Source organism: Spea bombifrons, chromosome 4 (genome assembly GCF_027358695.1).
Source record: "Spea bombifrons isolate aSpeBom1 chromosome 4, aSpeBom1.2.pri, whole genome shotgun sequence".
Lineage (NCBI taxonomy): Eukaryota > Metazoa > Chordata > Amphibia > Anura > Pelobatidae > Spea > Spea bombifrons.
In genome coordinates this window covers 5,562,861-5,572,970 of record NC_071090.1, presented here as the reverse complement: position 1 = coordinate 5,572,970, position 10,110 = coordinate 5,562,861, and the positions used below count along the sequence as shown (strand labels likewise).

The 10,110-nt window shown below is 43.6% G+C and overlaps 1 protein-coding gene across 1 annotated transcript; it reads left to right on the top strand.

Moving 5' to 3' along the window:
- The first annotated feature begins 3,387 nt into the window (after positions 1-3,387).
- THG1L (tRNA-histidine guanylyltransferase 1 like) lies at positions 3,388-8,074 on the top strand. The gene is made up of 6 exons (XM_053465686.1): positions 3,388-3,708; positions 5,018-5,194; positions 6,213-6,382; positions 6,625-6,713; positions 7,299-7,406; positions 7,714-8,074. The coding sequence occupies exons 1-6, from the start codon at positions 3,521-3,523 to the stop codon at positions 7,873-7,875; spliced, it is 894 nt and encodes a 297-aa protein (XP_053321661.1). The 5' UTR covers positions 3,388-3,520; the 3' UTR covers positions 7,876-8,074.
- The last annotated feature ends 2,036 nt before the right edge of the window (positions 8,075-10,110 follow it).

Genomic DNA, 10,110 nt, shown 5'->3' with positions numbered 1-10,110 from the left:
AAACTGGTGACCCTGTCACTTTTAAAAAAAAAGAAAGTTTGGTGCCTTCAAAAGCCATGTTTGGATGATGCAAAAACACCAAAGTATACCAAAGTCTATTGGCTGCAGAGGGGTTTGATGTTGCAGACCTCCTCCAATAGGAAGCTGAGCTTCTAGCGGCTGGAATTAATGGCCCTGGGATGGCCCTGAGAAGCTCTTTTGGGGTCTAAGAAACATGGGGGAGTCCGAGCTGTGCCCTATCATTTCTCCTACAAGTGAATGGAATTTGAGGGCAGATGTTTCCTTAAAGATACCTATTCTATAGGGAATCTAATACTGGAGGACACAAGAGCTACATTTAGGGTGAGAGAAAGGGTTACCTGGATGGAAGATGATGAGGTCCAGGCAGAAAATATGGATGATGGTACAGGTACGGTGCAGGAGGTCCATAGAGACCAGGAAGTCCAAAGTGTGGATAATCAAGAAGAAGGTGTGGAGGCGGTAGTGTCTGTCTGCTGCAGTAAGCCAGATTTCCATATTCTCTCAGATCGGGCACAGAGGGTGCGGAAGACGCTTCGCTCTCGTTGCTGGGGGCATCAGGATTTCTTCGTGAAGGCACTGAAGCAGCTGGTTCATCTGAATTGTCCATTTGTGGACTAGGGGGTAAGGATGCAATTGGGGGCATTTCTGGGAGTGAAAAGGGGGATGATGAAGACAAAGATGCAAAGGGTGATGGTGTTCGTATCTGTGTAGAATGTTCTTGGTTTGGAACGGGTAATGATGATGGCGAGGGCACTGGTGATGATGATGTTTGTATCTGTATGGAATCTTCTGAGTGTGTAATGGGTAATGATGATGGCATGGACACCAGCAGTGATGGTTTTCGTAGCTCCCTAGGACTTTTTGGGTGAGAAACGGGGAACGATGATGGCAAAGACCCAACTGGTGTTTGTATCTGTGTATGATTTCCAGTATTTGGCTGGAATTCTGGGAAGGGTGTTGGCAGCTCCAAGAATGAGGTTGTTCCACCTTGAAAAAACAAGATATGCAAGTGAGTTCCTCATACATGGGATTGGAACCACTGGTTCTCTACTGTTGACTTGAAACCTGAGGACTGAAGAAGCAGCAAACTGGTGGGACCATTGGACAATTGACCTTCCTCACAGTGCTAAACTTACAACTCTTACTTGTATAAAACTATAGATAGACGAAGACCAAGGACGTTAAAATGAGCACCTTTTTTCAAAATAATAATTAAGCTCGGTTCTATAGAATGATATTTGGGTTTTCTCTCCCCACTTAGTAAATCACTCCACACAGAAATGAATGTTCAAGCCTGGATCTGGATAAACTTCCAACCGTTCCCGGCTCACAACAATATGGAATCCCAACTGGAAACCTGGCAGCCAACTCACCGTTAGTTTGGTCCACTACCACAGAGTAGCCTGGCAACCTCAGAGAGTAAGCAGGCATGCGGTTTAAAGACATCGATTGGCAGAGATGTCTGGAGTTGTCCTCCGAGAGGCCAGAAGGGACGTTTTTCCTCTTCCCAGCGCATGGCTTGTATACCCAGCCTACAGTGGGGCAAAAAAAGCAGGAGTTACATGAAAACCAAGTTCTATCAACACAGTATTTAGTAAATATGACCCGGAATCTTTGATACCAGGGAATTCTTCTCTGTGCTCCTCTTTGATTTTTTGTGCTTCATCATAATACGGCTTCTTCTCTTCATCACTCAACTTGTTCCACTCTACGCCTAACTGCACGCTGATGTCTGCGTTGGTGGCCGAAGGATTGGCTTTTGCCACAGCCGAGCGGTGAATTCTTGCCCACACCATAAATGCATTCATGGGACGCTTGATACGACCACCTCTGCTCTTACGCAATGGCCTCACTGGTATTCCTAGGAGAAAATACTCTGTATTAAAGCAATTTTCAGTAGAAATGCCCCCCATCATGGTTTTTTTTTTGCATCCAAGTGTCTCGTAGAGCCCCACCGGCGAGGAATGCATATTAAAGTACACATTTTTCGTTCAATTAAAGGTTTCAACTCTACTTGAAATGTTGGGTATTAAGAGCGAATCACAAGCTAACGGCTTCTTCAAAGTGTAGGGCTTGAGTGAGGACCGTGTGACATTGTGGATGTAAAAAATGGGTATTTTGGTGCAAATTATTAGGCTTTTTCTCGCTTTGATTCCAACTTGGTTTGTAGGCCTACTATTGATCTTCAATACATTGAGATGAAAGACCTGAGGGTCTCAACAAACCCAGGGGGGGCTCTGAGGCTGCGCCCTCTTTGTTATTCAAGAAGCTAATGCACAATCATCACACAATTGTTCGGAACCTTCCAATACAAAAACCTGAGTATGTTTAATACGGCGATGGCTTCCGTTCCGCTAGCGGCTCGACGTACCTGCCTCTGATGGTGGGATAGTGAGAGGACCCTTTTGTATCTCCGCGTTCGCTGATGGATCCATCAAAGACTGGAGTTTTATTGGAAAAGGGGTCAAGGAATGGTTGGTGAGCCTTATCACCTCAGGGGGTATATCCCGATACTGGAATGGGGCTAATACCCCTGAAGTGACAGTGTGGGGAGCTGTACGCATCGTTGGGCCCTTGCCATTGGACCCTACGTTCCTGTCTTGGGATGAAAACATTTGCGAGCCATGGTGTGGCCGACTATTATTATTTTTATGGACGGAGGGATCTCCCCTGTCACCCATGGCAAACATCTCCATATCATTAGGAGATAAAGCCTGGTTTCCCATCTCCCTTGGTCCTTTGCGGTTGGGCCCTCTACTGACATCTCTAGACGCCATCTTGTCAGTTAAACTGGCATAACTAGCAAACAGTTGCCTGGCCTTGATTCTCCAAACTGTTACAGCGTAGCCCCGCCTCTTGTTTTTTCCCGCCCCCGCTTTCATAGGACACTCCCTCCATGGGCCCGCTTATGTTATCTTCAGCCAATAAGGTTCTTACAATCAAACCCTAATTCAAATCTTTAGACACACGCCCCTGCCAAACCACGCCCCTCTCATAGATCAGCCAACCAAGGAGCTCCGCGAGGTGCTACGGCTGTAAGATGGCGAATGCTGCTGCGGTGGATAACCATGGAAACGGAGGAGAGAAGATGCTAACAAACGGTCTGGCAGTTAGAATCGTGCAGCTGCTCGGGTTCCCTGTACATCCGGACGTCAGGGATTAGTACCCGGGGGACACAGTATGTGCAGGGCCTGGCTCAGCGCGGTGTACATGGGTATAATGGACGTGAAATAAAGATTATATATTGATAATTCATGCTCATGTGTTTCATACAATCGACATATAAAACTGGATTTTATTGTGTTTCAAGTGGTAAAGGGTTAATCTGACTGGGAGTGAACAGGTTAATTCCCTGTATGTGGTGACTGGTAGCGATCGGGTTATTTCTCTGTATGCACAGACAGGCAGTGAACGGGTTCATGTAACACACTTTTCTGTTACCCTAGTGATAGACCATAGAGATGGGGCCGGACGGCTAGGGCGACATTTACTTCCGGTAATGCGTATTGCGGTATTGCTTGGAAAGCACCCGCTTGTAAAGTGGGCTCTCGGTGGGTACCGGAGCGTAACAGGCTGCGGAACAATGGCCAAGAGCAAGTTCGAGTACGTGAGGGAGTTCGAGGTGCAGGACACATGTCTGAAGAACTGCTGGGTGGTGGTCAGGGTGGACGGGAGAAACTTCCACAGGTGACAAGATCTGCACGTGCTGATAGTACATCAATTACTGCCCGTAATGGGACTTTATTTCCCTGCCAGCCCCCCCAAATTGAAACGAGAGGAGAGGGTAGATGGTGAGTAGGGTGGTGAGGAAAGGGTAGGTGGTGAGGAAAGGGTAGGAGGTGAGAATGGGGGGGTGAGGAGAGGGTAGGAGGTGAGAAGGGGGGGTGAGGAGAGGGTAGGAGGTGAGGAGAGGGTAGGAGGTGAGAAGGGGGTGAGGAGAGGGTAGGATGTGAGAAGGGGGGGTGAGGAGAGGGTAGGAGGTGAGAAGTGGGGGGGTGAGGAGAGGGTAGGAGGAGAGGGTAGGTGGTGGTGAGAAGGGGGGTGAGGAGAGGGTAGGTGGTGGTGAGAAGGGGTGAGGAGAGGGTAGGTGGTGGTGAGAAGGGGGGTGAGGAGAGGGTAGGTGGTGAGAATATAAGCACATATTATGTAGTTAAAAAATGCATGTCTAAAGCACATATATATATATATATACACACATAAACCCGTGTGTGATCTCATGCGCTTCATAGTGTGTCCCAGAATGGCGGAAATAAAACATGGTCACCCTACCACCGAGCAGGCCCCTCGTGTCGTTGATAGTCCTGCCTGCCAGCTCTGTCGGCTTCCATTCAATAATAATAATATTAATAATAATAATGAGCCCTCTAACAGTTCTAATAATGTTATTCAAAACTGGTGTGATTTAAAGCGCGGCGGGTATGGGTTATACAGCGTGATGGGCCGATTACGGCTAAATCTAGACTTTCTTCAGTTCTATGTATTTTTTCATGAACTGAAGTGAAGTTAAATGAATGAAAGAAAAATATACGATGTTTATTCACTAAATGGCGAGTTATTTTTTTAGCTCCCTCTATTCGCTATGGAGAGCCGGGACTGGCCAACGAGAAGGGCTGAGCTGGCCCTGTATACTGTATAATTCAATAGATAAGGAGACCAGAGGAATCTCACTGATTTGACTAAGCATTATACAGGGCCAGCCAAGCTTTTCCTGAAGCAGAGCGCCCTTCCTAGTGTGTAGAGAGGTACAAAAGTTATCATAGAACTGTGTTTTTGGTGAATAGACGCTGTGTAAGTTTTTGGATGTTTCCTGAGCATCTTGTTACCTGTCAGCGCCTCCTTGTGGTGAATTGGCGGAACTTCTCTAAATCCGTTTGATACGTTAAACGCGTTATTTATTTCGAGTTATTAGTACTCAATTTATTACCAAACTTATTGCATTATCTGAACTGTACACATTTTTGTGAAAAGTTTTATAGATGTTTGTTGTTTCGAACAGGTTTGCCGAGAATCACAACTTCACCAAACCCAACGATGTCCGCGCTCTTCAGCTTATGAACCGCTGTGCCCAGAACGTGATGAACGAGCTGGATAATATCTGCCTGGCGTACGGGCAGAGTGACGAGTACAGCTTCGTCTTCCATAAGAAGTCCAACTGGTACAAGCGCAGAGCAAGGTTGGTTGTTGGTGATGGCTCGCAGCTGGACATTCAGCTGTGGTACTTAGCAGTTATAAAGCCCAATATTTAGACCTCAAGCCGCTATTTCAAACAAACTAAACTTTATAAGGAAAACATATGCTGCCATGTATTGGGGTCACTTAGCTGTTTTTGTGGAAAACAAGGACATTTCTGGCTGTTACAAAGTTGCAAAAGGATTTTCTAATCATCAATTAGCCTTTTAATCTTGGGTTAGTGAACACAACGGGCCATTGGAACACAGGAGTGATGGGAGTGATAAAGGGCCATTGGAACACAGGAGTGATGGGAGTGATAAAGGGCCATTGGAACACAGGAGTGATGGGAGTGATAAAGGGCCATTGGAACACAGGAGTGATGGGAGTGATAAAGGGCCATTGGAACACAGGAGTGATGGGAGTGATAAAGGCCCGTTGGAACACAGGAGTGATGGGAGTGATAAAGGGCCGTTGGAACACAGGAGTGATGGGAGTGATAAAGGGCCATTGGAACACAGGAGTGATGGGAGTGATAAAGGGCCATTGGAACACTTGAGTGATGGGAGTGATAAAGGTCCATTGGAACACTTGAGTGATGGGAGTGATAAAGGGCCTCTGTACGCCTATACAGATATAAAAAACATTCATTTTCAGCTACAATAGTCATTTACAACATTAACCCCGTCTGCGCTGGATTTCTGATCCATTTCATGTTATTTTAATGGACAAAATTTGTATTTTCTTTCAGAAACTCTTAAGTGACCCCAAACTTTTGAACAGTAGCGTATCTGGATCACGTATACATCAGGTCAATTAAGAAATTCATTAGATGCTGATCTTGCATAAAAACAAAATCCATTTATTTTGGAATTTAATATATCAGCTCCTCGTGTCCTGTGTTTATGCTGAATAGTTATATGTAAGCAGTAAGATGAAAGGGGGGGGGGTTTGCACAGTCCGGTTATGTCAGCATTTTGCCATCCTTTTTTTTTTTCTCCTTCTTCTTCTCTGTTTGCAAGCAAGTTCATGACACACGTGGTTTCGCAGTTTGCAGCCAGCTACGTTTTCTACTGGAAAGAGTTTTTCCCCGATCAGCCTATCCAGTACCCGCCGGGATTCGACGGGAGGGTCGTGCTGTATCCCACCGAGCAAAACCTCAAGGACTATCTCAGCTGGAGGCAGGCTGATTGTAAGCGACGTGGCGAACGTTCATCCCAACCCATACCGATTGCTTCTAGAGCAGTCTAGGCTTCTCTGCTCGTACTTCTGTAGATGATCATCTCCCTCGTTTAAACTATTCTTACGTAAACCGGTCCTTCTCACAAAAGAAACTTCCAGGGTCCACTTTTGTGGATGTTGTGAATTTCACAAAGTGTTTGCAGAAAGATTTTCTTGCATCTGATTCTCTTCCCTGACTCTGCTCGTCTCCAGGTCACGTGAACAATATGTACAATATGGTGTTCTGGTCCTTGGTACAGAAAGGAGGATTAACCCCAGCACAGGCACAAGATCGGCTGCGGGTACGTTGTGTGGCTCATCTTTCCGTGTATTCCCATGGGCCATCTGGAATGGTCAAGTTCGAGCTCCATTGACAACTTACGTGTGATTAAAAATAAAAAAATATAAGTGAATAATTCTGTAACGTTTCTAACAAAAGGAACAATGTCAACAGGTGGAGCTCAAGGAAATTTTAGTTTGTAACTCATGCTGAAAAAGTAAAAATATAGACAAACCATGAATATAAATTCAGAAAAGCTGACTACAGGGGTTGTTCCTGTACAGCGTTCCAGTATAAAAATAGTAAAATACTTTAAAATGGGGTCTTTTCACTGCCATTTATATTATTGGGGTTCATGGTTTTAAGGGTCATGTCAGATCTTTTTAAACATGGTGAGGGAGAAAAAAATAAACTCTGAAATGGTGAGCACATTATGGAGAGACTCGACCTCCATCGCATTGGTATCTTGATGATAACCAGATAACTGAAAGACCCCCAAAACCTTACACCCCAATTACATGATTAAATTCTACCAATTTCCCGGGGAATGTGTAAATTGGACATTGTACAGAAAAACAAATGTAATTTTGCTGTAATCTGATTGTAGGGAACTCTCGCGGCTGACAAGAACGAGATACTGTTTTCCGAGTTCAACATCAATTATAATAACGAGCCGCTGATGTACAGGAAAGGATCTCTGCTCGTATGGAAGAAGGTAATTATATTGTCCCTGGGCCTTCAAAAGAAAGGAAATGTTTCATCCGCTTGCAAATCAATAGGGGTCTGTATGCTTTTGAGGGAAATTGAGAGGTGTGCAGAGAGTTGCTGCAATGTGATTGGCTGATTAGCTATTTGATGTACCTAATAAAGTGGCCGGTGAGTTTTGGGGTAACCCATTATTTGTGGAGCACCGCCTGGATTTTCTTTAGATTTTCCAGACTAGGATCAGATAATTTTGTTGAGTGTTTTGTGCCACTGATCTGCGATATATCGTTGGATCTAAAAAGAAACCTCTTTCGTAGGTGAACGAAGTCAGCAAGAAAAGAATCAAGTTGCCCCACGAAACGGAGGAGAAGGAGGTGGAGGTGTCCCGGTGTCGGACCAAAACAGAAGTATTGCACTGTGATATCATAGGAGAGCAGTTCTGGGAAGAGCACCCTGCGATCCTCTCGGATGACAGCTGACCACGTCTACGCTCTTTGGTTTTACCAGTGGCTTCCATGGGCAGAGACACTGCTAGTATTAATTTAACAATGGAGACCAAACACCAGACTCCCTCCAGAAGAAGACCTATGAGGGCCCTGTCTGACCTTTTGTTATGCGCGTCTTTTAATAATGTAAGTTATATGAAACTGTGTTTCAGAATAAAGGGTTATTTGACAATGTTTTGCATTTGGTTATTTTCTTTATAGACTTTAGAAGCTCTTTGTTGATGTCAGGCAAGGTTGGCCAACGTGTCGTGCTCCACCTGAGTATCGTCATTGTCCTACAGGAGATCTTACTAGTAGGTTGGAGGCTCCCGAGAGCAGCACCCAGTCTGTCTTAATGTGTGTTAACCTTACTGTTGATTTTCATTCTCCGTCCTATCGTAATGGCGCGATGGAATCTGCCTGCGCTCGGTCAATAAATGCAGTATAGGAGATCACAGAAAAGCTGGTTCCTCCAATAAAACATGACCGCGATAGTGTCAGATGTCAGGTTAAAGACAGTTTAATGATGTCTGCTGCTTTGAATATAGGAGCTTTTCTGAGTTATGATTCAAGGCAGACATCACTTTAGGCAGCTTTATGATTGGTCCATTCACATGTAATGCAGTAGAATTAGATGTGAACGCAGCTTTGTGAATACAAATGCAAAATGAACACGCATTAAAAATTAGAGCAGATAACTTGAGTTTAGGAGGTTCTAGAGCGCAAAGCTCACCAGCAATTAACCAGAACCTCACTTAATATTGAACCATGCTTCAAATTCTTGTGCACTAGTGTTTATTAAGGCGTGAATTAAACCTTGATGGGAGGACATGCGATGCCATAGTAGTCGTTGGAAGTCATATCAATTCTTGCCAATCCCAGTATGGCTGATATATTTTGTAAACCCTGCCCCATAGGAAATAAGAGTAAAGAGCTGGAGAATCCAGCCTATAGCAAAATAACTATATATATCTATATATACATATATGATCACCATCATATTCCACAGTGCTGTACAATAGGGATTTAATACCAGTTATGTGTTTTGGGACATAGCCTTTACAATGCAGAACTATGAAGAAAAAAAAAGACATGAGATACCAAAGGAAGTTTTAAGGTTATAGATGGGTTTCTAAAGCGGGGTTGGAATGCGCATCTTTCCTTTATTTGATTTTCTCTTGTATTTACAGGTTTTATGTTATTTGCTCTACGCTCGTCCTCCCCAGGCTCTGATAGGAAAGGTTCTTGCTTGTAAAAGGAGGGGGGTTTATGACCTGGATCCTATTGTGAAATTAAAGAACAAAACGGGCAAACAAGGTGTGGTGTTAACACTTTACAGCCCTGTCCTTTAATCCTAAATTTACAATAATGTTGCAGTAGGAAAGCAGTTTGTCTCCTTCCTGATTGGACCTTTTTATTGCATGGTTAGTGATATGACTATTTTATGCACCAGAATATCCTTTTATTGATAGGCCCTGGTATTAATATTTCATAATTTCAAAAAAAATTCTAAGAAGTTAACCTTGAACAAGGTTTTGACCAAAAATAAAATAAATAATAAAAAAAAACTGAATGAATGGTTTAATGTGCGGCGGTCTATTTAAGTCATCCTGTTTTTATTCCGATAAACAATAGGATTATTTACATGCAAAATCATGAGAAATAAGGAAACAAATGGTAAATTGGGCTATTTAAGCGTGAGACAAGAACAGTTAAAACAAACTCAATACAAATGATCTACAAGGAAAATATATTTTTAAAATAGTCCTTTACAAAAAGTAATAAAAATTACACATCGCATTTACAGACAAAAGTGCCAGGATCCATGTGGCAAAAGGAACAAAAAGTTCTAAAAAGGCTCCGTAATTCCATCTCAATTCCAAATATAACGCAAGGATGGCCAAAACCTCTGGCTCGTGTTTCATATAGAACCCATTTTTTCGAATTATATATTTAGGATATAGGAACAAAGGTTTTTCTTTATATAAAATAGGTAATGCTGACTGGGGGAAGCCATTTCCCTTGCACGCTTCACTTCCTGTTGTATCTGACCACAACATCCTGGTTAGGAAGTGCTCGTAAGTGCAGGGGCAAAAGAAGATGGCTTCTTACAGCCTGGGTTATCTAGAATTTTAGCTCTGGTTTGGAATCTAGCTACCATTAGGCTCGAGATAGACGACATCATCAACGTTACCAGGACATTGTCACGTGATCAGAGGATTTCTGGAA